We start from the raw sequence: 27,968 nt of genomic DNA, 5'->3' as shown, positions 1-27,968 counted from the left end.
CTTGTCTTCGGGGTTGTTACACCAGTTGGGGTAGCCAGCGGATTCCTGTTTAATTTTTAGCCATGTGTTCACGTAATCGGCGAAGAGTCCTTTACGACGTTGTTCGGGTGGGAAATGGTGGACTTCGTGTATCTTGTTGAGCGTGTATCCCATGGCAACGGCTTTCTGGATTTCGGGTGTGCACCAGGTCCCTCGTAGCGTGCGTTGCTCGGCCGTGTGAGGGCAGTGATGCGATTTCTCTAGGAGTGATTTGGTCATTTCGTGTTCCATGCACGAGCGGCAGAGTGGGAAGGTGAGTTTACCACCGTGTCGAAAAGGTAGAACGGGGTGGTAAAGTTCGTGAGGAGGCAGTATGTCCACTTTGGCCATTCCGAAGTAGTGGTGTATGTCTTGATCTTCGGGGTTGACGATGACTTTCGGGTGTCCTACGGGGTATTCGCATTCCTTGTTGACCCAGGGGTAAAGCGACGTCACGTCGACGTACTTGGTTTTTTCTCCTTGGGTCACGTTGGTCACGTGATGCAGTTTGACGGCGTTCGTGCGACCTCCGAAGAAGGCTTCTCGGGGCTCGAGCGCTTCGACGATTTGGAACGTGTCTAGGAACTGGCGGAGATCTGGGTCGGTTTTGACCTCTAGGTCCCACTCGCATTCCCACTTGACGTGGATCTGGTAGCCTTGGTGCCTGAGAAGGTCGTGTTTACGGAGTGTGGACTCGTAGACTTCCTGTAGGGTGCGATCGGTGTGGCAGATGGGATATCGGTCGCGTTGGCGTGGGAAACAGCGAGGACATCCGTGCCATAGACATCCGTGGAATTCGTAGACGGTTCGAGTGTCGGGATCGTACCCGTCCACGAGGTGATTGGCTAGTCGGACTTCACCTCCGTTTCGCACGGTGCGGATACGATCGCCTTGGTCTGTGTGTTGTAACGAGTGTTCTTGCCAGGCTAACCATTTCAGGGCTTTGACGGAGTGATTGGATCGGGCCCCGTGCCATCCTCGAGGTGGTCTGGAGGCGATGGTGTTGGTCGGGACGAGTTTCTTGCGCCAGAATCGGTTGCAGGCGGAGGCGATGGTGACGCATTTCTCCATGGGGTCGAAGTCGGCTTTTTGTTTGAATTCTTGTCGGAACTTTTCACAGCCTGCTTTGAGTAGTTTGACATCCGACTCGCAGTAGGCTTCCATTTCTTGCCGTAGGACGAAATGGTAGTTGTCGTTGACTTTCTCTTGGTACCACTGTTCGAATTCGGCTTTCTTTTTGGCGGACATGCCGTCGGGATCGTACATGTCTCGCGGTGGCATGGGTCCTTCGTACTCTTGGTTTTCTAGGGTGTTGAATTTGTGCGGGAAGAATCCCTTACACAGTTCGTTGATTCCGAAGGTGGCGGGAAAGTTGGCCAGCGGGAACGGGAGGAAGCATAGGGAATCTTTGAAAGTCAGTCTGTCGGATCTCAGGGACAGTATCTTGGTGCCTACGGTGATTTGGTCTGTGACTTCTCGATGCGTGGCGTAACAGTGTTGTAGGATGAACATCCCGTCGTAGCCTTTGAGATTGTGGAAGATGACGATGACGTTCCGATCGTCTCCGTCCACGTCGACGGCGAGGGATTCGAGGTGGTCGAACATGTCAGCGGTGCAGGTTGGACCGTAGAAGGAGCAGAATTGATCCTCTTCATCGTCTTCTAGGCAGAGTAGAATGGGTGTCTGATTCCCTTCGGCGTCGGTGATGGCTTCGTAGTCGCAGTACACTTGAAGGGGCGGATCTCTGTCCACCCAGACGCGTGTGTCTGGATCACCGGGTTCGGGTTCTTCGAAGGGTCGACCTTTGACTTCGTCGCGCGGCACGCGTTTCTTTTTGGGCTCGTCTTCGTCTTCGGGGATGCGTTGGATGTAACATCGGTGAGTCGGTAGAAAGACGTTTTTTTCGCAGATGGGACATTCGCCCCATCCGCACACGTGATCGGGGACACGACGGGCACCTCCTCGACTGTTCCTATCCTTCGGTTCGCAGACGTGGCAACAGTCTGGACACTTTTTGTAAGTGTCGCAGATGGATGGGATGTTGAGGCTCCGTCGTTGCAGGTGGTAGTTGTAGCATTGGTCTCCGAAGAATTTTCTGTGGCACAATCGGCAGATCGAGGTGGGTTCTGGAAACTTGCCTCGTGCTAGGGGTCGTTTGGCTTCGATGAAATCGGGGCAGTCTTTTCGTTTGCAGGCGGGACACCATTTACCGTCGCAGGGATGATGATGAAAGTCGTCGTGATCGTATCCTCAATTGCATTCGTCGCAGAAGTAGGATTTGTTGAGGAACCCGTTAAACGAGTTACATCCGTCATAGTGACTGTCTTCTTTGATGAGGCGAATGATCTTGTCCGAGGGTACGGGTCCTGCGTAGATGAGCATGTGGGGTGGATCGATGGAAAGGACCTTGAGTTGGTACCCAGGTAACGCGGCCTGAAATTGCTGCAGTTCGGGAATTCCGCAAGGTCCTTCGGGGACGTGGGCTAGACGGTGGAGTTCTTTAGCCAATCGCTCTTGGACGGGTCGCCCCTGTTTGAGATTGTGGTAATCTTGGTCACGCGAATTCCCGTTCGCATCTACCAGGGCTTTCATGGTGACGATAGCGCGAGCGCAGCATAGATTGTCTTTGTTTTGGATGGTCACGCGCGACCCTTTGACGATTCCCCGTACGGCGGCACAACTCGGTTTGTATCGTTTTCCGTTCCCGCGCTCATGACCTGGGGTACGTATGAAGGTGGTTTCCATGGTGAACGTGTCGTCGGGGGTGAATTCTTCGTTGGAGTTGAGTTTGGCCGCGAGAGACTGGAGATAAGTGTCTTGTCTTTCACTCCCTTCTTCGAATTCGCGCACGGTGAAGGTGGTGGATTGAAAGGCGTGCGTGAAGGCACTGGACTGCATGGTAAAATGGACCGTGGAGTTGGGTGTCAGGGTAGGATCCTGAGCGATTTGTTGCTCGATGGATCGTTGAAGGGCATGAGTCAATTCTTGACCTAGATTGTCCCTGGGAGTCACATCTCTATGTTGTCTGAGTGTGGCTTCGAATCGTTGTTTGTTGAGGACATTTCTCCAGTTACGGCGAGCGCCTACGGGTCTTAATTCGAATTCTAGGAGTGGTCTTGTATTGCTACCGCTACCACCACCGGTTTGGATCATCACTTGGTCGAGAGCCGGATCAAAGATCCAGTCATCGTCATCATCGAAGAAGAACGCTTCGTCGTGGGTCCGTCTGTTCTGTGAAGACATGAGCACAAAAAATGTCACAAACATCGCTTTTTTATTTTTACAACAATCAATCATCCTCAAAGGGACCGAACAGGGACGCTTTTTTACCCTCTAAGCGTGAAAACACGTTTCTGAAACTAAATCCTAGATAGACTTTCTTTTTCTTGTTACTAAGGTTGACGTAATAACCATAGAAAGCCATGTGATAAGATTTACTTCCATAGATTATTTTACATCTTTGTGTACATTTCCTTTGTTTCATTTGTATGTGGCCGTAACCCCATTGTCTTTTCAGTTCGGCATAATCTAAGATTCTTCTGTGAAGTCGACTCAATAGTTTATTGTTCCTTCGATCGCGTATGTGCTGCCAGGTTGCTAAGTCGATCACGTAACGCTGTAGTTCTGGAGGTAGCCTATCCCAGTGACTCTGTAAGAGAGCGGGAACGATTTCTTAACCACCTATTATGAGCGTACTTAGTGTAGTATTCACTTACGGGGTAGATGAAAGTCTTTTCTATGGGGGCGCGTCTCTTGGCTTCTTTTATAGACTCGGCTAAATACGTACTTTTAGGTTTATCGTCAATGTCGATGTAACATCCGTATATTCTTTTATATGTGAATCTGTCTTCTTTCTTCTTTTTTATACAGCATGGTGAATTACATCGACATTGAACAATCTTAATGTGTCCTATGCCCCATTGTTCTTTCAGTTTGCCGTAGGCTACTATTTCCTTGAGAAGACGTCGTAACTTTTTGTTTCTTCTGCGCTTGAGTGGGATTTGATTTCTGGCTAGGTGCATTATGTAGTCCTGTAGTTCAGGAGGTAGTTGATCCCAGTAACTCTAAAAGAGTGAAAGTCTCTTAACGTCATCGATTCTGTAATAAGCACCATTAAAACTATACCCTAAAAATATTTCTCGCTTGACATTTTGTCCGTCTCTATAGAAACCCGACACGATCATATGCTTTTTTTCATGTGTCCCTGGAACCATTCCTTGGGGGCAATACTTCAGTTTACATGTCTCTAGCTTGACTTTGAGTGCCCCTAGTCCCCATTTGGCTTGGACCTTAGCAAAGGTTCGTATCTCGTTACAAAGCTCTCTCCACGATTCACGTTCGCGCATCTCGATGCGAGACTGGGACTCACGAAGTCGGACGATATAGGTCTGTATCTCATGGGGGAGACAATCCCAGTGGCTCTGTAATCGAAAATGATAGGTAGGGTATCGAACATGAGTTGCTTGAACGGGACGGGTCTCGGTCTCTCCAACCATCTGGAGACGCTCATATGTCTTTCGATTGCCCTGTACCACTCGAAGGCAAGTTGTGACTCCGCGAGTGAGATTATGTACACTTGGATCTCGGGCGGCAATCAATCCCAGTAACTCTATGAAAAGAAGGTGATGAACAAGGCGTGACAAAGATGTCGTGCGAATTTGTAACCGCAAAACACAACGAAACAAAATCTCAAGTCCAAACGGAGGTAGAACTCTAAGGTGGAGGTGACGACTAATCTCAGTTCCATGGTCAGTTGTCTAGGGTGGCCACGAACGCACTTAGCATACACGGCGTGTGACAGATCTGGCAGTACAACTTCTCTTTGATCACCCCCTTGTTCATCTGATCATCGAGTGCCTGGGTGTAGCAATCGTAATGCACGTAGTAACGACAGCACTTGGTACGAGCGCAGGTTTCGGTTCTAAGGATGACCTTGTCGCATAGGGTGCACGTTATTTTATCCATTTAGTTTCAGATACTCACTGCTTCATGTTGATCCATCTGTTGGTTCATCTCCTCGTCGGTCGGCTCCTCTGCCATGATTTCAGCGCTCGATACAAGTTCAAGAAAAAACTCAGAGTGCCGTGAACGGTTCGAGCCGATCTTTTTATACTTACGGTAAAACTGGATCCCAGGTTGCACTCGACCTGGTTCCAGTCTCCTACCGTGAGTGGGGGATACCCCCTATCCCCTGGGTCTACTCTGCACACGTGATTTCGGCTTTTTTCGTTTGATTGGTGCATGATTGACATAAATCGAGGTGCGCGCATTCGGCGTTCTTTCAGTTTTTTCGGGCATGTCGACTGAACCTAGACGCAGCCGCCGCCCGCGAAGTCAGTCCCCCGAAGAACAACCGAGACGAGTACGTCGTCGTCGTCATGCACGATCACACGACGATGAACCGTCGAGACGTAGTCGTCGCCTTCGGGGTCAGATACCCGAAGAAACGTTGCTTCAACAAGTGTGTTTCATTTGTCAGAGAGATATCCACATTGATTCTCTGGCAATGTGCCAACGTACTCCTTGCTGCGGTGTGTTCACGCATCGACGTTGTTACCAGGAGATGGAGAGACGGGTTCTGACCTGCGGCAACTGCCGACGCGTGATCGACGATATTCAGCCTGAGGTCGTGTTGGAAACCGATGAGGAAATGGGGGAAGATGATGATGATGCGGCCACGTTCGTGTTACCGTCAGGTTCGAATCGGGCTTTTGTTAGATTTGAGCGAGAGTTGGAGCGATATCGCAGTGAGAGTAGACCTAATCACTGTCATCACGAGGGCTCGTACCTGTGGTATGAATTGCCGTATGACTTGGACCCAGACATTTGGAGACTCTATTATGTCAGGCTCAGGAATTTCGTGATTCTGTTTCCGGATCGAGACCTGTACATTCATGGAATTGTACAGCTCCCCGTAGAACCGACCCGTGAGGTCAGAGCCATTTTGTACCGTCTGTTCATTTACAATACTCCTTTCGCATTGTATGACTTGATTCGAATTCAGAGGTTCAGACTCTTCTTTAGACGCGTAGAGGGACTGAGGAGTATTGTGATTCAATTTGTGCATCTATTACCTTATCCTGGTGGTCCATCGACTTACCCTGAGGACGGACTATGGACCTGACACTGTTTTTTAATTTTTTCATTCGCAGTTAACGATCAACGCAGAATGATTCATGATGACCTTGGACATTTCAGAGACGTTGGAAGACCCTTTGAGACGCACAATTCCTTGACGCGGTCGTGGAATCACTTGCCTTATCACTTTAATGTCACAGCGTGGTTCCAGTACTATCGCGAGTTGGAGGCCTTTTGTGCGATCCACGGAGGGACGAAGTCCACTGTACATTCACGGCACCGTGTTCTTACCCGCCTATGTCACTTCGTTCGATCATATACGCATGGAGGTGTATCGCATGTTTTATTTCAACACCCCCTATACAGTATTCAATTTCACCTCCAGAATTAGGTTTAGGTTGTTATTCGTGTCTTCGTCGGCGTTCGGGGACCAAATAAGGATCGAACGTTTGTTTGTGACACCGAATGCCTCGGATACTCTGTACCACAATGGCATGGCGTGTGAGACTTGAAGAAAAAAAAGACAAGAGACTCTTTTTTGAAACAACAAAGAGTGTAACTTTCTTTAATGATTATAACAACAATAAAAAAACTTGTTTACAATTTCCAACGTTTCTTGGTTTGCATGATTTTCTTAACAATGCGTTCTGTCATGGTTTTACGTCCGGGTAATTTGTCGATGGCCTGGATCATCTTGGTGTCGGCTTTCCATTTGTCCTGTAAGTTCTTGGCCCTGGAATAGTCAATGTCGTGTTGTTTGGCCAGTCGGTCCAGACGGTTGATCCCCGGGTCTCCTCGCGCTAGACGTTTCTTCAGTTTGGTACCAGGTCCCATGTACTGATAACCGGGCCAATGAAACTCGATCCCAGTCTTGCCCAACCATTTTTGGATGTCGATCCCATACCCTCGTTGACGACGACGGCGCCGGGTACTTCTCCTCGGGGGTGCCTTTTTCTTCTTCTTCTTCTTAATCCGAGTCATAGCTCAGTCCTTTTCTCCAGGGGTCGAAATCTTCCCACCCTTCTTGTAACTTTTCTGCGGCTGTCTTCTTGGCCTTCTTGTACGTCTTTGCCTTGCCTTTGGGACTGTAACCACCGTCGTCGTCTATGTATTTTTCGGAGACACCGATGGATCTTAAGAAGCCTTTTTGCGCTTCGGACAAGACTTTCTTCTTCAAACTACTCCCCTTTTTACTTGTGGATGGTTTGGGAGGAATGGGAGGTTTAGGAGTTTTAAGCTCCTTTTTAAAACCTGACGTGGAAGGTGTGGCGGTTTCTTGTTTGATGATCACGGGGGCTCGTGCTGCCGCTGGTTTGTTGACTCCCTTGATGATCTGTTTCAAGAGAGTTTCGACGGGTGCGTCGGCCATGCCTTCGGGTTCTGTCGTTCCCTGGTACGAGATAGGACCGCTTTTACCCGTCCGTATACGTTTCACACGTTTACCTTCCTCGGTTGCGATGGGTTTGGTCATCTTGACAGCCATGCTGTCTGGGATACGTTTGTCATTCAAGATGAGATGTTCTTCGGCGGCCAAACGTCCCGCTTTGTTCAACAAGGCATTCTGACTGATCTGACCCTTGTAATAATCTTGCAAACGATTGAATTCTTGAACGGGCACCATCATGACTTCGTTCATACCTGACTCAAGGTCGTGTCAGGAAACTCGGACAATTCTCTCAAGGCCGTCTCGTAACAGTCTTGCCAGTACCTTATGGATTCGTCTTTCTTTTCCAACTCGAGTTGAAGACTTTGAACGGTTTGCTTGCCTTTACCGCACTCTCTGCACAACTCCATGCACCCACCGGGCGGCGTGGTATCTCGTTTCGTTTGACAGGTTTGGCAGAAGTCACCGAACTTTAAAGCCATGTACTCTTGATACAGGGTGTGGTACCTCTTGTTCAAGTAATCGTACGAGTCTTTCCATCGGGCTTCGCGACGATTGGCATCTTGCAACAACTGCACGAGTTTAGGAATGATATTGGACTCTTCCTCTCTCGGCGGGAAATTGGGTATGACGTCGACACCCTCCAACGGGTAACCGTCTTCGTTGCGTCCTTTCACCGTACACAACATGCTTTGAAACAACCGTGTAATCCGCTCCAGAACCCTGCTCCGTTTTGGCTCAGGAGATGTTCTCTTCGACGCTTGAGGGAGTTTCTACGTTTACCCACCTCACGCAAAACCTTTTTATGTCTTTTCAGTTTCCCATAAGTCGTTGCGTTGATGGGGATCCTCTTTTTCAGCAAATTGAGAACCATCTCGCTGATGGCGTTGATCTGATGTTTGTCGGCGTATTGCAACATCTGTTGACGTTTTCTTCGATTGGCTTCTTTCAGGACGCGCGTCAAGAACTGACGTTGTCGTCGTAACCGCTTCATCGTGGAGTTATGCGTACGATCGGATTGGTGTACTCTTTTTTTTCGCTTTCCTCGACGCTTGAAGGCCGTTTGAAATGGTATCCTACGTAAGACTCTTTCGATCTTTCCCCTGTTCTTATGGATATGTTTGTTCATTAAACCGAGGGGTCCAGCCAGAGCACCCAAACCCGACATTCTCATCACTCTCGCCAAATCACCACCTTTCTGTCTCCTCCTCCTCTTCCTCCTACGTGCGCGCATGGTGACGAGTGAGGTTGATGACGTCAATCCTCGTCCTTTTGTTCACATGATGAAGCATCGGAACTCTTCGCCTTTGTGTGGAATTTTTTCGCCTCGTCTCATCCGTTCCTGCATCCTTTTGGTATGCGCCCGTTCTTGTCTGGCTCTCAGGCTTCCGATGCCTTTGGTGATACTCCAAGCCGCCTTGGGTAAACCCCCCACCACACTGACAGCCACTTCTCCCCTTTGGTACCGTCTTCCTTTGGTGGTGGTCCTACGTCTTCTCGAAGACGCTTTCTTTCTGCTTGACCTCTTGGGCATGTTGGTTCTGAATGAAGACTCTTCCCGTGATGTCATTTTTTTATCGAGGCACGTGATGAAATCGTATTTCGTAGTCTCGAACGTATCGGTCGTACGTGGGAGGTGTGAAATCCGTCACCACGTCGTCCAACGTTTGCATCTTGGTCAAAAACCCATCCAATTCCTCCACTCCACCCAAAGCGTAGTTCCTCAGTTCTGTCAATGTCTTTTCGTACGTCGTGTAAGCGAATTGGGTCATGTCCATCTTGAGCCAATACTTCTTGAAATCGTTCCATCCTTTCAGTGCGGTGGCGAAAGCCGTCAATCCTACCACCGTGTACCCGTCTTTCCACACGGATCCCAAGACGATACTCACGACCACGACCAGTAAGGCCAGTCCGTTGAGAATGGCGTTACCCAATTTGTAATAACCGAACATCTGCCTTCGACACCACCAATACTTGTGATAGAAAGCATACAAGCCATCCAAACGTTTCAGGGAATCCAAATCCACCACGGTGGTGAAAGGTTCATCCAATAAACAGACCGAAGTACTCATGACTCTTTTCTAACCAGTGTCAAACGTAGTCTGACTTTCTGTCGGGACGTTCGATCCTTTTAGCTTGTTGCTTGTACTCCCAGATCTCGTCCTTGAAGGCGGTTTCTACGGATTGGTTCAGGATGTCCTGGACTTGTCTGTAACTATCGCACTCGTCCGCGATACGTTTCATGTCTTCGTGATCCATGCTGGTCGTATCCCAGTAAGAGCGAGAGCATCGGCATAGATGCAGGAAGTAGGGGAACCACTTGACTTCACTCCTCAAAATCTTGATTCGAATGGTTTTTCATCGGCGAGGTTGTCGTCTTTTCTTACGTCTCACAAGTCTTCGGACCCCGTGACCCACACCTACTCCTGCCGCACCAATGGCAGCGGAGGTTCCAGCTCGGATTCCTGTTTTCACGGCGCGTCCACCCAACGCTTTGGCCAATCCCAAGGCAGCCCCTTTGCCTATGGGTAACATCGCAGACAGAGCATTCGCAAGAGCACCGCCCCATTGCTTTCTCCTTTTCTGTCGACGACGGCGTCTTCTCATTGTTGTTCTCAGTTACGTACACTGGTCGAATTGCGTGTTACGGTAGGACGTTGACCGTTTTTATAGGTGGTCGTGATACCGGCAATGCGACGACCCGCGGCCGTCTGTTGTTGTTGTCTCAAAATCTCTTCCAATTGTTGCTGCATCTGGGCTTGGTTGAGAACACGGTCTCCTCGCCTTCTTCTTCCTCGGCCCGATCTAATCGACGAAGGAGGTGTGGAGTCACTGCCACTTCCGCCTCCTCCGCCTCCACCTCCTCCACCTCCACCTCCTCCGCCTCTACCTCTACCTCTACCTCTGCGTCTTCCACCACTGCTACCACTAGCGCTGCTTCTTCTGCGGCTCCCGGCATCACTGGGGGACGTCGGCGTATTTTGGCGTGGGACACGTCTCGGTCGTTTCCCTCCTCGAACAGCTCGTGCCAAAGGTGTGGCGTCTGTCACTTGGAGTGAACCGACACCCGCTGTGACGTTGGAGCGCGATGACCCCGAACCGGCGCTACCGACACCCACCGTGACGTTGGTCTGTGACGTACCCGCGCCAGCGGTGCCTACTCCGACGGACGAGGCCCCTTGCAGGGGCGGTGTCGCCAGTGACGATAGCGGTGAAAGAGCGTTCAGACTCACACCCACACCCGCCGCAGGCGGAATCGGAGTACTCGTTCGATTCGGTGTCCCCCAAGGCGAATAATCGTTCAGAGCCGAGAGGTTGAAATCATCACTACCGTAAGAGCTCACCTCTCCTGTTTTCTTGCTATCTTCTCAGCGATCACTCTTTCGTTATGAATCAAATTCTCAAAATCCTCGTCGTTATATGCTTTCACGAGTGACCTCACTTGACGATAACTCGAACAGAGACAGATTTGTTTCACCGTCTCGTAATCCTCTTGAAAGGAATACATGCGTCGTAGCATGGCTATGCAACGTAGAATAAACGTAGGGAACCACTCGGCTTCGCTCCTCAACATGACGGTGTCGCAAACTGATGGCATCGTACGAATCATTCGTCTTTTAACACATTGCTGAGGACACGTTGATCGTCCTGACTGGCTGGATGAAGATCCAATAGCATGTAACCGTAAGGTCGGTCCGTGACCTTTCGAAACGTGTCCAACACCTCCTGCCATTGCGTGGGAAACGATTGCAGTAATAGAGTTCGTATCCCTAACTGATCCCGAGGGTTCTTGAAGGCCGCGATGTAATGAACGTTGCGGGAAATGGTCTTGGCGAATTTTCCGTTAGGGAATAGATCCTGACACAAGTAAAGCACCGTGATGTTCCGATGATGCGAATGTTTGGTGAAGAGATCCAACACGCGCTTGTCGTTGCCACCCTCGTCCATCAGATCGTCCAGCACCAACACACCCCCTCCAGGAAACCATCGGGGTAACTGTTCGCTGTCGGGGATGCCTTCGTGAAACTTGACCCCACCCTTCTTGAGCTTTTGGAAACCATCTTGCCACGATCCGTAGCAGTAATGAATACTCTTCGGTGTTTGTTGGAACAAGTCGCCGTTCTCCAAGAGCAGCTTGGTGGTGAACACTGTCTTGCCGCACCCCGACGGACCCGCTATCAACAAACTCGACGGAGTGTGAAATTGAAACGCTTTGCGTCGTTCCATGAGCTTGAAATGGTCCATGGTCTCGAGACGCTCCGTTTTTATCCAAACAACTTGGCCAATGGGGTCTTGACAGCAGGGATGCGTTTCATCAGACTCAAGAGGGTGACCCTACGATTGAAACAGATGGGTTTTTTCTTGGCACGACTCTTGGCGGGCGCTTTCGCGAATTTCCCCACTTGGAATTTCCTGGCGTACCACGCTCTTCCCCTCTTGATGTTGGCGATGGCTCTCTTGGCAGCGGCTCTCTTGGGACGCGCTCTCTTGGCAGGTGCCGATCTCTTTTTTCGAGGTTTCTTGGCGAATTTACTCAAGTCTCCGAACTTGTCTTCGTACCAATGCCTCTTTCTCATTCTTCTTTTCCTAACTTCTTTCTCGGAAAGCCTCGGCATGGTGGTCGCTCTCTTGCGTTTCCTACGAGTGGTTACAGTAGCTGGTAATTCACCAGTGTCAAGGACACTCGTTGGAGCGATTTGTCTTCTTGCTGGTTGAAGTATTTTAAGATTGAGTCGTCTTTTTGGCGGTTGGTTTTTCCTGAAATGAGCCGCACTCGGTTGAGGCGTCTTTTTACCAGATTTTCCGTATCTTTTTTCTAACCTGGCTATCACGTCGTCCAAGTGTCTATGCCCTCGAAACGGAAGATCCATGAAGTGTCTTGTTTTGTAGGGAACTCCATAATGAACAATTTGGTTTTACACCGCACCTTTCTATGCATTCGCAAAGTGATGGCGTAAGAACTTATTGCCGTAGCGAAGAACGTGCCAATACGGCTAACACTTGTAATCTCTGCTAGCGTCTGTTTGAAGTCTGGCTCTCGTGCGCAGATGGAACAGATCGTATCGAAGCCAATGATCTTTTTCCTGATCCACTATGAATCGGACTCGACGATAACTGTCGCAATCCAAAATGCGTTCCAGGACCTGTCGACGAGGATCGTCCGAGGACAAGTGCAGATACCCTTCTCGACACAGTTCTAGGAATCGAGGGAACCATCTGACTTCACCACGCAACATCCTTTTCTCAAAAATGAACACTTTTTAATTCGAACAGCTTACTTTATAACAAATGACGCACTCCTCTGGAGGAACCGCACGTGTCCTGGTGACACGGTGTTTTACAAATCTTGCGCCAAGCCAACTCGTCCACGATCAAACGTTCTAACATGTGTCCTACTTTACGATCGTTCTCCACAAACTCGTTTTTCTTAAAACGATTCAAGAAATCGTTCATGTCACGACCTTCGGCTCGGTCGATCAGGAACATCAGGACGTAGCCGCCGCAACTCTGACTGAAGAGGGACTGTAGACTCTTGCCGTTGTGAATCTGGTACTTGAAATGACGATCCAACCAATCTTGGAGCGGTTCGGCGGTTCCGTACGCGTTCAACGGTAGACCGTAACTGTCCAGGATCTCGCACTTGTTCTTGTCGGCCCACAAAGCGATCCAATGCACGCCCGGTTTATCGTGAGGGTCCGTGTTCACGATGTAAGCGGTCGGTCCTTCTTGGTGTAGTGTCCTGGGAAGTCGATCGCAAGGTACCGTGCCGTAAAATACACAGCGTAGTGACGGATTCGTCCGTGCCAAATGATTCAATTGTATATTATTCAAGGCTACTTTCTCCATTTTTTCTCATTGGTACACGTCGTAGATGACGACTCGGTTCTCGTTGATCTCCAGCAAGTTCTCGAATTCGCCGTACAACAAGATGGTCAGGTTTTCTCCTGGGTTGCCTCCAAAATCGATCACCAGACGCAGCTCACCTTCCTGCTTGGGGTTCAACACCGGACTATGCAAACATCCATTGGCTGTGTTGTCAAATACAAACATGTTGCATCTCTTGCCGTTCCCCCAATCCACTTTTCTGACCATGTTTCCTTTTCCTCTGCACAAAGCTCCTGAGGCTTGGAGGAATCTGTAGTAACCTCTCTGATCTTTACTGTCTCCATCGTGTTGGAGTTCCAGGGTCTCATAGGGGTACGCTTCACCTCTCACCAATTGTTTGATGGAAGCCAGATTGAATTTTCCAAAATTGAACGGACTCTCGGTGATGGTTCCATTGAAGGCAGCTTGTTTCAACATCACCACTACTAACCGATTAGGTAGTTTATTGTGGAAAGGATTGCTGCACTCAAAATGACGATTGTCATTGGGATGCGAGTAAGTGCGAATTTCCCCTCTCACCGTGGGGTAAGTGGCCACTCTTCCACCTTTCATGCTGGTCATGATCTCTCTGTACACCGAGGGAGTCACTCTCACTTGAGACAGGAACAATCTCACTTTCACGTCGGCTTCAGTCAGTCTTAGTGTACTTGCACCGGCCCATCGGATGGTCCACATAGCCGGGGTATTGAAGTACATGTCAATCTGGATCTGCACGCCAGGTACCAGTAACTTGCTGAGATGGAACACTTCCAGGAAAGGTTTGAACCTCAAAGTCACGGCATCTCCATCCAGAAACTGGAGTCGACTCTGTACTAGGTTCTTGAGATCTTGGGGTAAATCAGCATAATTGGCGTGAGTCGTATCCAGCTTATTGGCAGTCAATTCATCAGCATCTCCGTCGTCGGGTACACCGAGACAGTTGTACCAACCACTAGGTGTCAGGATCGATTCACCGTCGTGTCGGTCGTGGTTCAGCAGTGTCTCGATGTAGGCCTTGATGTGGTAAGTGTCCGTCTGTGGGCTGATGAGAGTGCCATTCAATCTCACATTGATCTGTTTGAAGAGGGTGTGGGCCAGATTGTTGGCGACTCCCAGGACATCCGCTGTCAGCAGATTCGTAGCGTCACTTTTCTTGACGGTCAATTCCACTTCGAAGAAACTCTCGTTCAAGTCGATTAAGTCTTCTTGAGGATCGACTTGGAAGGTCACCGGATTGATCCCCGTATTGAACGGGTTGATTCTCACCGAACGTCGAGACGACATGCTGACGTCCGTGGGAGGGGTACTGAACATGTTCAGGCGAGGGTTACGAACCCCCGCCGACCGGGCATGAGCCACGATGTCCGTCATCGTCTACGTCGTCGTCTTCGTCTTCGTCTACTTCTCAGGGCGGACTGCACCCAACGATAGTTTGGGCGTTTTGATCGTGTTGGGAAGATCGATCCGCCTTTATACGTTCGTCGTATTGGGATAAGTCTCACGCGCCTCGAGTAAATGGGATTCATACTCCAAATAGGTCTTTTCTCACTCTTTTCGTCAACGCCCGTTTGATCTCTTGCGTCGCTTTACGTTTCACGGCTCGTGTCGCTCCTCTCTTGACCCCGGCGAGTCCACCTCTCCAATTGGGCTTTCCTCCTTTGCCGCCCGAATTTAAACCTTTCAGACCCTCCGTTGCCGTCTCGGTGATAAAGTCTCTGAGAACGCCGGGACCTCGTTTCTTGACACCTCTCCAAGCCATACCGAATCCGTCTCCAGATTGCTTCATTTTATCGGGATGAAACCGTACCAGCGTTCCACCGATCATTCTTTCTTAAAGTGTAACGTCACGATCGTATTGCCAGGTCCAAAGGTCGTCAGTTCTCCAGTTGTCTCAGCCACTTGCACCTCTATAATGTCTATGACGTCTTTGCGCATGGGAATATATTGAATGTGATAAGGCTCCAAATACTGGACACCAGCACCTCTTCGAATGAAGTTGACCTCTCTCAGTAAATCCGTGACTTGATTCCCCACCACGCTACTTCCTCCCACGTCGGAGTAGACGAACAAGGAACGCGAACTGTTTCCCACCACCACCTCGAAAGCTTTGTTCAGGTTCAGAAATCGTCAATTGCAATTGATACCGAGTTTCAAATAACCTTGTCCATGTGAATATACGCTGACATCCCAAAAAACAGGTACTCCATCCTTGTCTTTCACGTCCGCATGGAGAAGCATGTAAGCAAGATCAGGTATTTCATCTTTGAAGAATTCCATCTGCAAGTTAGGTCCCAGTTCGTAACCACTTCCAATCTTCTTGATCCATCCCATTCTCTCAGACAGTTCAGTATTGATGTGCAATGCCGGGAAGTCTATGCTCTGAGGACGAAGTGTGTTTTCGTTGTCCGTGACCAATTCATCACCTTCCCACTTGAACTTGATGTAGGCTCTTTTACCATCATTCGTGACATATTTTGCCCCCATTTTGGGTCCCGAACTATCGAAGATGCGTCGTTTCTCGAAATAGGCGATCATGGACTTCATGAATCCAATGCCATCCACGTTGTGGAATATATCTTTGACATCATCCGTATCGAAGTAAGCTGCTCCCGGCGTATATCTAGTGGAAACTTCTATCCGTCGCCATCCGTAATAGGCCAAGGTGACTTTATCCTTAGCGGAGGACAAGGAAGGAAGCGTCACGTGCGCATCCGGCATGGCGATGCTGCTCATTCCCACTTTCCATCCTCCGCTTCCATTCAGGCGTATGGGATGGGGCAGCCTGATCTTGAAATGGTTCGCCTTGTTGTCCGGAAACTCGCTCTTACTGCTGTGGCTGGGTAAGCTGACGTAAAAATCACTCATCCTTTTTGAAAATGCAACGTGATCGTGGTCACACCCGACGCAAAGTTCACCAGTTGTCCGTCGTTCTCCGACACTTGCGTCTCGACAATGTCCAAAAAGGTCGTACGCACCGGTAGATATAGGATGTGTCTCGGTTGAAGGTCGACCACGTCAGGATCGTAACGAACTTGCTTCAACATGTCCGTGACTTGATTTCCCGTCACCATACTCTGTCCCACATTCGAATACACGAACAAAGAACGACGATGGTGACCAAACGCTTCCTCGTAACTACGATCCAGGTCCGCGAAAACCCAATTGATGAAACAACTCAAATGTAATGTGTCCGGGTCGATCTTGTAAAATAGTTCGTTCCCGTCATTCTGTCCTATGATCAAGTCCGTGGCCGTGGGTACGACCTCCGTGGGAAATTCTTTCCTCAAGTTGGGTCCCAAGACGTAACCGGGTTGTCCGTTTTGCAATTTTCCCATCTTGACCCATTTCATCTTCTTGGCCAATTCGATGCCGATGGACATTTGGGGGTAGACGCGTTTACCATTGATCAGGAGGCTGATGCACGTTCTCGAGTTGTCGAGGACGCATTCTCCATTCTCGACCCGATGCATGACCGTGTACAGCAATTCGGTGGGATCGTCTGCTTTGCTCTTTTTCTTGTACATGGACACGTCGACATCCGTTCGATCTCTCAACCTCCACATGTAACGATCTCGTATCATGTTCAGAAACTCGGTACCAGTCCTCGGCGTGAATTCCAGATCACCTCTCGTCACTAAAGAGACCTGGGTGTATATGTTTCGATCTGCGTTCACCATATCGATCCACCAGATTTCAAACAGAAGAGAATCTTTCAAGCCAATCTTACGCACCGCGGACGGAAACGAGAGGTCGCTGATACCCACTTTCCAGCCAGACTCTCTCAACTGTAACGGGTTCGGCAAACGATTCTTGAAACTGTTGGCCTTGTTGTCCGGGAACTCGTTCGTGCTGGCATTGCTCATCAGTTGCACGTAAAAGTCGTCGGGAGACTCATTCATCCTTAAAGTGTAATGTCACCGACGTCACGCCCGAGGTAAAGTCCACCAATCTTTCGTCGTTCTCGGCTAATTGCACCTCCACTATATCCAAAACATTGCTGTGCACAGGTTTATATTGAATCTGAGTCGGTTCGTACGTCGTCTTAGCAGAGTCGTGGGGGACTTCTCTCAAGAGGTCCGTCACTCGATTCCCCGTGATGGTGCTACGACCTACATTCGAATACAGGTACATGGGACTGCGAGGAGGAGGGAGGTCCGGATGGACGACGACTCCACGATAGGTCTTGGCGTATTCCTCGTCCAAGTAACTGAAGCGCCAGTTGCAATAGGGACTGAGCTGTAACGTACCGCTGCTGTCCAAATTCCAAAAGTCACGAGAGCGATTGCTGTCATGGTTGGTCCAGTCTTTCTTAAAATCAGACGGGACGGTGTCGTTTGGAAAGACCTTGATCATGTTCACGTTCAAGTGAACGGAGTAATACGATTCCTCGTTAATCAAACCCAACTTCTTGACCAGTTTAGGACCAAAATACACTCTGGGACGTTGTCTGTCTCCGGACTCGTTGAGGAACATGTCGGTGTTGTCCAGAATCAAATCGTTGCCCTCCCATCTGAACACGGGGTAGTATTTTTTTCCGTCCGGTGCTCGTAGACTTTCATCCGCGCGATCCATATAATGATACAGGCGATCGTGAAAACGATTGATGAGGTATCGCATGAGAGATCTGCCACTCGTCACTTTGTGTCGGTCACGGTTCAGTTCCTTCCCGTAGACGTTGAATAGCACGCGGTAACGCGCTGGACGCCACGTAATCCCATCGGATTGCAACCTGAACGTTTCAATAGTCCACTCAATACCGAACACATGATCGTCGTCGTCAAAGTCGTGCGCTTGAGGAACTGGTACTTGATGCGGTCGTGACGGAGGAATCGGGTAAGAAACGCTCGCCAAGCCCACTTTCCATTCCTTGTCGGATTCAAATAGGAGCGGATACGGCAGACGATTCTTGAAGCTGTTGGCCTTGTTGTCCGTGAACTCGCTCGTGCTGGCATTGCTCAACAACTGCACGTAAAAGCCTTTCATTTTTGTCTTGGCTTTTTGGTCACGTACAAGGCTTTTTTATCCACCCAACTGTCGTACTTGACTGGCCAACCTTTCCAACGCACCAAGACTTTATCCCCTTTTCGTTTGACAATCTTGTCGATGCGGAACAGATCGTCGTCTTTCACGGACACCTTTTGCAAATCTTGCGCGTAAAACGTGCCTTCGACCGACGTGCCGTCCCATTCTTCCACTTTGTACGTGGTGACCTTACCAGGACGCACCCTACGTATCACAAACACCTCTTCGGTCCAACCGGGTAAATACCCCTTCTTGAACTGTCGGAACTTCTCGTTCAGTCTCACACGATCCCCGACTTTGAGTGGAGGTTGTCTCGATTTTTTACCCTTTTCCTTTTTACCGTAAAGAGTCTCCCACACGGCCTCGCTATTGCCTAAAGTCACTTGATCGGGAGCCATCTTGATACTGCGATGATACGATCGATTGTACCCTTGGACCAAATCTTGCAACACGGGCACAAACTTCATCGTATTCTTCACGGTAAAGTACCGGTGCAAACGTTCTTTCAGGGTCCGATTAAATCGTTCCACCACACTAGATTTCGTATCCCCACGAGTCGAAAAATGATGAATGCCTTTCTGCTTCATCAAATCCTGAAACGTCTTGTTATAGAATTCCTTCCCGTCGTCCGTCTGAAGATTGATGGGTTTTCTACCTCCTTTCAAGATCTTAGCCATGGCTTCCGTTACCGCTTTACCCGTCTTGCTCTTCAAGGGTTGGACCCAGGCGTGCTTGGAAAACACGTCCACCACCGTCAAGAGATAACGATACCCTCGATTGTACCTGGCGATATTGATCACCTCGATCAGGTCGGCCGTCCACTGCTCGTCGATTCCGAACACCACGACCGGGACCGTGGGAAACCGACGACGTCTGGGTTTGTGCAACGAGTACCCCAAATCCCGTTGCAAGACCTCGCGAGCACGTCGTACCGAGATCTTATTGGCCTTGGCGAATCGCGTCAGACCACCCAGACTACCGGGTCTAGAAGGATCCCGATACCGTCCCAGTAACGACCCGGTCGAAAGCGGCTTTTGCTTCTTCTTTTGACCTTTCTTCATAGTCGCCAAAGTTTGTAAACGCACTGTCTCCACAACTCGAAACGTTGCTCTCGTACCTCGAGATACTTCTTAAATGAATCGGGTTGCTGTTTCAACCACAAGATATAAACGACAAAACGCATCACGTTGGGTTCGACGTCGGTATAGTCAAACACCTCCAAGGGCGAATCACTGAAATTGTAGGGGATGGGTTCACCCTTACCGTATCGCTCATAGACTCTAGTGCACTTGGAACACAAGGTCATCCAACTCCATCGATCGGCCATGGTCGCACACACTCTCGAGATCAACCAACTCAATGCTTGAGACATAATGATTTGAACCCAATTTTTTATTTTCAACTTTCTTATATGTACAAAAAACGTCGTGCCTGATTGGTTCTTACGAAAAAAACAACTCTGATTGGCTATCGAAAAAAGAAGGCAAAAGACCACTGACTAGTTATTACACACCTAGTCGTCCTCTGATGAAAAGTAATCAACATGTTCCATGTTCTTAACATCTTGACTATACTCCTCATCATAGTCTTCCTCATAGGTATCCATGGCATAATATTTACAATTTCTACTACAACAATCCCCTTTACCGGGTCTCCACTTCAGGGCTTCCTCCTCGTCCCCATTCACATAGAATGCTTGTCGCATACTCTCCTTACACCCACCACACAGGTCATCCCGATCAGCTTCAAGGGCACGAAAGAAAAACCGATCCTTCCACAGATCACGCTGACGCATGATATCATCGATCAACTCTTCCAACTTCAGACACGTTTCCTTGTGATCGCACTTGTTGAAAGTCAGTAACGACTCCACCCTGGGACTCTTGTCTGACTCCAATACCCGTCGTGATAGGTCACGAGCGAACCGCAAGGGTTCAAACAGATCACGGATGGCATCACCCATCATGTACGTGAGGTTATCGGTGGCGATCAAACAGGAACGCTCTGCGTCCAGGGTGGGATCACGACAATGAATAAATCTGAAATTGTGGGTAGAACTTCTATACATCACACGGCACCACTCACCACAGAAAAAGTACACCTTTTCGTTCCTCTTCATTAACTCGAAAAATCGTACCACCCCAGTCAGGACGTCGTCTCCTCAAGAGCTCAAACGACCACAGACAATCAGGTATAGTCCCTAACGGTTCGAAGAGATTGTCAAAAATGTACATGTCCACTTTTGCATTCGGAATGGCATCGAGATCTCTTAAAGTGTGTACCTTCTCATCCACAGTCTGCTGCACTAGTTCCCGAATCTGGTTAGAGTTGCTATAGTAAGTCATCTTGAAACCCACTCTCCTACGGTCTCGTTAAACTTCTTTCCTTCTCGATCCGCTCGCTTCGTGATCTCCAAACCCGACAAATGAGGATAGCTCTCTCTGTCGCACCAGTCTATCAAGTGCCTCTGGAGCCTATAGTACAAAGGGGAAACAAGACGTAACTCCAAGTCAAATATCTTCCCATGCAACGGTCTTTCGCCTTCTTCGAGTCTAGCCAAAATCTCAGAAGCTCGATTCAACTTTTGTCTCAGATCTTCAATAATCTCTTTCAAGGCTCTCTCATCCAAAATCCTATGGGTCATCCCCGCACCAAGAGCAAGTCGAGAATGATTCACTGCGTCAAACGGGCTCCTTTTATACCCGCGGCGCACCCCCACTTTCACTCAGTACACGTACTTTCACGGATCACGCGCCATTTTTAAATCCACCAATCAGAATCATGACCATCACATGATCCCATCACACCACACGTCTACGATTGGTCGTAAAAAACGTCCATAAAGTCGAACCACGCATTCCATCACGAGTCACTTTTTAGCTGGCGTCATGGATTCACACGTCGAACCCGAGAAGAAAAAGAGAAAATCGTCCAAAAAGGAGGATCGTAAGAAACTGAAACTGGTCCTACCCAAGAGAGTGGAAGGAGAAGGAGGTAAATAACTACAATCCACCTTAGATAGACGGTTATTCAAAAAACCTCGTTCCAGACTACGTTTCAATGAACGCGTCCTCTTCAAAGAGATCACACCTGACTCTGTCAGTTGGACCACCGTGCCTCTCAAAGGCTTCTCGCAGCCGTGGAGCGTCTTTTCAATCAAACGCCAAGAAGTCAAAAGCCAAATGAAAAGTAACCATTACAGGCGAAGGCAAAGACTGACCCCGAAAAACGTGCGAAAAACCACACACATCCTAGAAACCATGCTACGAGAAAACACCTTATTGGGATACTAACTCAATCTCTATCTTCATATAGACTCAAAGCTACCTGCCATTCAAGGCGGATGCCTGACCGTGCTAGAAGAATCGTCTCCATCCGCCATTCAAGTCCTGGAACCTATAGGACTCGACAGGTTCAAGAAATACAACGTCGTAGAATCACCACCTGAAGCGTCAGAGGAATTTGACCCCGATCAGCTCCTGAACCAACTGAAAACACAAGATCACACCTGCCCGCGTTGTATGGTACCCATGGAATTTGGAAGTGTGCAAACCCCAGACAGTAGTACCTGGGAGTATTACCGATGCCCCTCTTCCAGATTCTACACCAAGTGTTATGTGACCTGTGGGGCTAATGAAGTGAGCGCCTACCTGAAACGCGTCGATGAACAGACCCACCCATGCTACAGGAACATCGACCCAGCTCGTTTCCGATGTCTATGCAACAAGTTCCTGGTCTTAGCCACCTCCCACTCCCAGTGCAACCCAGACAGGCTCTATCTCAAGTGTCCCAAGCGTACCTGCAAGTTCTTTCAATGGATCAACGAATACCCACGAGGGGTCGCCGAAGCAAAACTGATTCATGGACAGAACCCAAACTAAGAAAGAGACACAGACACAGTTTTTGTAAAAAACACTCTGATTTTTTGTCTTACACATGGCAACTTATCTTCCGCATCGATCATCGATCACATTGTGTTCTGATCACATTTGTTGAAAATACTATAATAAAAATTAATGACATTGATGTAACGTCTCGTCGTGTTCCTTTGTCTCTCGGTCCATGTGGACTGAAATGGCTCGAAGTTGTAGCACAACATAAGTCTCTGAGACGTGATCCTGTCCACGGGCGGCTTCACTTTCATGTCCCACACAAGGTTACGGCGAATGGCCAGGATCGCGTTAAACAACGTTCTGCCAAAACACTTCCCAATGATGCGATATTTTCGCTGACTTCGAGTCCAGTTCTCGCGCTGCTCATCCATAAAGAACAACACCTGGTGCAGCATCACCTCTACTGACTCGAGTCTTTGAATCGTATCAGCCAACGGCGGCCCGCCAACAAATCCCGGATGGGAAAATTCATGTCCTCGTAAAATCGGGTCCAGGCCTCGTCCATTCGATCAATCGCTTCTTCATAGGTGATCTGAGGCTTTCTCGGTCGGAAATTGTTTTGAATATGTCTCTCCCTCAAGGCCATGGTAGCGCTCAATACAAGTTAAAAACTCAGAGTGAAGAGCGGACGATGCTGATTCGCTTTATGCAGATCCGTCCAGCCAATCACAGATCAAGCCGAAGTCACGTGTTCCCACAGACCAAGGGGATAGGGGTATCCCCTACCACGCCCACCTCACGGTCGTAGACTGGACCCCGTCGTACCGTGTGTATAAAATAAGCGAGTCGGACCGTTCACTTTTCACTCTGAGTTTCAGTCAAAGACTTGTATGAGCGCTCATTATAGAAGACTGTGGGTAATATCGTCGCTGTGGCTTCTCAAATTACCAAGTGAGTATGGAAGTGTTAGAGCGATGTAATACTGCGTTAACTACCTTGGGAAAGCGGGTGCGAGAGTGGATGAAGGACGAAGAGACCCCCTTGTGCAGGGACCTAGAAAACCTTTTAGGGTTCATCGGGGTGGCCCTGGACGAAATAGACTTATTATTCCTATCAGAGATGCTGGGGGTCGCTGAAGAAGACGATATTAACGATTTAGTGATTAATGTGGACCTGGCTCTCAACGCATACCAACAACTATTATAATTTTTCAGGCATGGAATCCCCATGTTGTTACGTATGCAAGCAAACCAGATCCTGCTGCCGCCAACCGCTCCTAGAATTGGGTAAATATGGGAACCACACCAAATTCGTCCACTCCATCTCTGGACCGCTGAGAGAAGCCTGGGGACTAGGGTGCGTCTACTCAACCTGCTGCGGGGCCATCTATGGCATGTACCACAATAAGGAGACTTTACGTTACGATCCCGTCTTCCTGGGAAAGCATTACGATGAGGCGTTAAACAGAGTCAATCATGTCAAATCTTTTCTTTATTATGATCACGAAGAAGAAAAAAAGGGCGCAGGTCATTAGGATCGTGCACATGTCCCACCCTGTAATAACAAGTGGAATGTCTAATAAAAAGTTGTTTTTGTTCCATTTTTCAGACTCCATGTCATTTCCTAACCCAAAATGTATATGGTGTGAGGAATGATACACTCACAATCACAGAATCAAAGACTACTTCCTGACACCGTGTTGCAACCAATTCTTTCACGGAACCTGTAAAGCCCTCCACACCTGGTGGTTGAAACCCTCCCAAAGACTCTGCCCTCATTGTAAAACCGTGAATTTCGGACTACCTCACCATGACATCCCCCAAACCAAGTCCTAAAGAGGTAAGCGCTTCGATGGTCCAATGGTTAAGACGTTTAGTTGTGGCCTCAAAGACCCAGGTTCGATTCCTGGTCGGGGCATTAAAAAATTTTTTTCCTTTTTTCCATAGAGACCCCTGGCCTGTAAAATCTATTTGGACGAACCCCACCCCGACGAAGATGTCATGCTCCTCTTCCTCACCCAACATTTTCCCCACCCATGGTACATGAGAAGAGACCTCTCCAATGTCTGGCCCTTCGGACGCGTTTTCGAATCCTCCTCAGGCTTTCACGGAGAATTTCTCACCCCCCAAACCATGATGTTATCCCTCGTGCACCTAGGAACCAATGACGTGCAAGCACTCAAGATGATGCAAAAAATCACACAACAAACCATGTACATTCTCTCGTTAAAGGATCTTTATTAGGTTTTTTGTTACAGGCATGAATAAAAATGTTTTTTCACTCCTCTGATGGTTCTGGTGACGTCATCGTTTCGATAAATGCTTCGTACGCCAACTCTTCTCTATTGTCCCAAGCGCTCTTCCACTCTTTCCATCCGGCCTCAAAACTCGCTGGCAACCTCTCCAAACACACAGGGGCCTTATCCTCCAGAGACTCGTCAGCAAGCATCCTCTTTGACATGGCTTGTCTGAACTTGATCACCTCATCCGCCAGCTTCGTCATCTCTTTCTTCAGGAGGTTATCCGTACTGGTACTAACGGCGCTTTTCATCATCTTTCCAAGAAGATTATCCTTCAAAGCATTCAACACTCTCTCCGCAAACTCCTCTCTCGGAATGTCGGCCGGTAACTCTCCTGCAGGAATACTAATCACCTCCACCTTCGTCTTACTCTCCTCTGAAGCCATCTTCTTCTCGTCGATCTCGAAACAACAATGCCAACTCCCCAAACTCACCACCTTTTTATTCACACACGAACCTCGATTTCAGGCATTGACTCGCGCCTTATTTGGACATGCGCATGCGCAGGCGCCAGCTATGACGTCATACCCATGGGCGCCGCTATCTTGGTTTCAAAGTGACCATCTTGGATTTTAAATTTTAAGAGAATGTATGGGAAAATCTTGGTCACGTGGTATAATCCCTGCACGCTGATTGGTTACGGCCCCTATAAGCGTCCTTCACTACTAAGGTGCTCCATATAAACCTACTTCAATTGATGTAACCTATGCCTCTGGAAGAAGTAATTTGGTAAACCTGAGTAAGCCTGTCAGAACAAACAATGAACTGATAACTTCATGTAGATACGCAAACAAATTCCTCTTGAGAAAAGCTAAATTTTAAAGCTTCTCTTGTCACGCAATAGTAACAGATTTTTTAATTTTCATTTTCAACTATAAATATTAGCTATAAGAAAAGCGATTTACTAAGAATTTTTCGTTAAAATTTGGAGGACAGGCAGTACATGATTACATGGAGATGTGCATGCAATGAAAATAGTCCTCTAATTGTAATTCAAAATGGTATGAACTTTCTAGGGATTCTGTGAAATTTCCTTATTTCTAGTATTTTCAGTTTCCCATCAAGGGTACATACCTTTCAGTTTATTTGCTTGTCTTGGAAAAAGACTCACAATTTTTCACTGGCAGTCACAACCTATTCTTTCAGGGAAATTATTAACAACCTACGTTGTAGATCATGTGGGTTGCCTTAGCAGGCAAGTGAAGCACGTTGTTACAGTATGTGTCGACTTGATATTGATAAAGGAAAATGAACCGCTATAACAAGTTTGTGAAGCTGACATTTTGAGCATTAGCCCTCCATCAGAGCTCAGTAATTGCCAAGGATGAACTGATGGAGGGCTAACACTTCAAATGCCAGTTTCAAAAGCTCATCACACTACTTAATTGACTTCAACTTCAAGTTGACAAACAGTTACATGAACACCTTTTATCTTTGCAAGAGCCCAGTTTCTTACATGTACATGTAGTTATTGTGTCAATTATAGCGATATAGAAGACTGCAGCACATGTTCCATACCTTTTTCTACAGAATCTTTTTTTTTTGTGAAAGAAAATTCTACAACATGTGGTATCAGTACCAGTGAGAGCAATGCATTGTGTAAGGGTACATGTGTATTAAGGCTTTAAGGTATCAGTAAGGGGAAAATTTGCCATTTTGCATAATATTACTTTTTTAAACAGTTGGATAAATCTTAAGGTAATCTTTAAGATGAAAAAACCCATGAAAAAATATTATATCTGCTGCTAGTTATTGTGTGAGAAAGATTTCTGCATATTAATTACTTAATTGGAAGTTGACAAGTTCTGTCAAATGAATTAATTATCGAGGCAGGAAGTCACATGACATCAAGATCACGCTGAGTTGACACACGATTTGCGTGCCATAATCAGTGCCGGATGTCTTTGAAGAAGAAAGAGCGATCTTGCCCGTTTTCTTCGGCTAAAGGCCTATCCAAACGGGAAATGTTTGGCGACCAAACACCATCAAACATTCTTTGGTGACCAAATATTTTACCGTTTGGCCAACTTGTTTGGTTCTGTTTGATCGTGTTTGGTCAGGTTTGAAAAAATTTGAAGGCTATCAAACATTCGACCACACAACTTAAAACATTTCTTTTGTTGTCGTGTTTGATGGGTGATGTTTTGTTCATTTGGACAGCCGGATCAAACATGTTTGGTGTGTGCATGCCTACCATGTGTGCTCAGCGGCTTGTATCCATGGTTTGATCTGTGCTCGATCAAACATGTTTTAACTGTTTGGCCAGTCACTTCAACATCAGCATGTTTGTTCACCAAACAATGTTTGATGATGTTTGCTAGCCAAACATTTCCCGTTTGGACAGGCCTTAAAGAAAGGCTAAAGAAGGCAAAAAACACTTTCAACAAAGAGTGGGCCGCTAAATTAGCGGAAAGCGACAAAGGGTCATTTTACAATCAAGAAAAATTGCTGGATGAACTTGACAATGATTGCGACCACAAAGACAGCGAGCAAGCCGAAATGAGCGCAAGCCATGCTAAAATACTGTTGCAAGAAACTGTCAAAGCAGAGGAGATTGACGAAGAGAAGTGGACGAAGTTGAAAGGCAGATCGATTGTTGAAAATTAGAATCAGCAGTGCAACATACCTGTTCTATGTTAAGTGTTACAATCCTATTGTTACACAGAAAGTTGATTCCTCTGAGGTGTCTCCCTTGGTGTGATAATCTCATAACACTTGGATGCCACCGAATTTTATTTTTTCTCTGTTTCTCGAAAGTAAAAAATAGGTGAGTTGTAGTGCATTGTGAGTTCCAGGTCGGCAGCCCCTGGACCAAATTAGCTGAAATTCGGAGAGAATGTTGTCAGAACGATCACGAACAAAACCATGTCTGCGAATTCTTCTTATTCTTGTCATTAAAAAGTTATGCCTTTTTTTTCATGGGCAGTCCTACTTTTTCCCTTTTCTAACTTTATCCTCTTGTAAAATAATAACAAACGCATGTTCCAAAAATCTGAGACACGGTTGTTGAGGTCAATGTGTAAAGAAACGGACGCCATGTTAGTCATTTTCTCCAACCTAAATTTAGCTGGCGTTTGTGAAGCTTTGTAAACATAGTCACATTTTCGAAACATGGTAAATTTTTACCGTTTTAAACAGGTTGGGTCATAATCTGCGGTTATTAAACTTCCAATAAATATACGGTTTATATGGGTTTTTGTTAAAACCATGAACGCTAGAGCGGACTGCTCGCGGACGGTCAAATGGGTTATACTGATACCTTAATTTCAGAATATTTACACCAACGACACTAGCATGAAAAGTTTCTCTGCTGAAGACGGTTACGTCCAAACGGTATTCACTTCAGATTTGCCGAGAGTATTACATACAGGCTTACGTTTACATGTGCCTTTTGGACAGTTTGAAGCATAATATGCATAACCCAATAACAAATGCTGCATGCAGTTGTAAGCCTACACCATGTTTAATG

At 47.7% G+C, this 27,968-nt stretch overlaps 4 protein-coding genes and 1 pseudogene across 4 annotated transcripts; all 5 read right to left on the bottom strand.

The window, feature by feature from the left end:
- The window catches only part of LOC149103257 (uncharacterized), a 4,708-nt pseudogene extending 1,447 nt beyond the window's left edge, over positions 1-3,261 (bottom strand).
- A 5,764-nt stretch (positions 3,262-9,025) lies between these two features.
- On the bottom strand, positions 9,026-9,552 carry LOC149103256 (uncharacterized). Its single transcript, XM_089272769.1, has one exon. The coding sequence runs from the start codon at positions 9,550-9,552 to the stop codon at positions 9,055-9,057; it is 498 nt and encodes a 165-aa protein (XP_089128895.1). The 3' UTR covers positions 9,026-9,054.
- Positions 9,553-16,206: 6,654 nt separating this feature from the next.
- LOC149103255 (uncharacterized) lies at positions 16,207-16,926 on the bottom strand. Its single transcript, XM_089274168.1, has one exon. The coding sequence runs from the start codon at positions 16,924-16,926 to the stop codon at positions 16,207-16,209; it is 720 nt and encodes a 239-aa protein (XP_089130294.1).
- An 81-nt stretch (positions 16,927-17,007) lies between these two features.
- LOC149103254 (uncharacterized) lies at positions 17,008-18,334 on the bottom strand. The gene has a single exon (XM_089273739.1). It carries the CDS (start codon positions 18,326-18,328, stop codon positions 17,237-17,239), a length of 1,092 nt encoding a protein of 363 aa, XP_089129865.1. The 5' UTR covers positions 18,329-18,334; the 3' UTR covers positions 17,008-17,236.
- A 6,079-nt stretch (positions 18,335-24,413) lies between these two features.
- Positions 24,414-24,885, bottom strand: LOC149103253 (uncharacterized). Its single transcript, XM_089274092.1, has one exon. The coding sequence runs from the start codon at positions 24,883-24,885 to the stop codon at positions 24,478-24,480; it is 408 nt and encodes a 135-aa protein (XP_089130218.1). The 3' UTR covers positions 24,414-24,477.
- Between the last annotated feature and the right edge of the window lie 3,083 nt (positions 24,886-27,968).

Source organism: Orbicella faveolata, unplaced genomic scaffold (assembly GCF_042242905.1).
Source record: "Orbicella faveolata isolate gen_17 unplaced genomic scaffold, um_ofav_v1 contig_35, whole genome shotgun sequence".
In the NCBI taxonomy this organism is placed as follows: domain Eukaryota; kingdom Metazoa; phylum Cnidaria; class Anthozoa; order Scleractinia; family Merulinidae; genus Orbicella; species Orbicella faveolata.
The sequence above is the reverse complement of the archived record's forward strand: the minus strand, read 5'-3'. Positions and strand labels throughout refer to the sequence as shown.

Bases quoted from the DNA above. Each gene is read 5' to 3' on its own strand.
- LOC149103254 (XM_089273739.1), bottom strand. From the start codon at position 18,328: ATGAAAGGCTTTTACGTGCAGTTGTTGAGCAATGCCAGCACGAGCGAG.
- LOC149103256 (XM_089272769.1), bottom strand. From the start codon at position 9,552: ATGAGTACTTCGGTCTGTTTATTGGATGAACCTTTCACCACCGTGGTG.
- LOC149103255 (XM_089274168.1), bottom strand. From the start codon at position 16,926: ATGATACGAGATCGTTACATGTGGAGGTTGAGAGATCGAACGGATGTC.
- LOC149103253 (XM_089274092.1), bottom strand. From the start codon at position 24,885: ATGGCTTCAGAGGAGAGTAAGACGAAGGTGGAGGTGATTAGTATTCCT.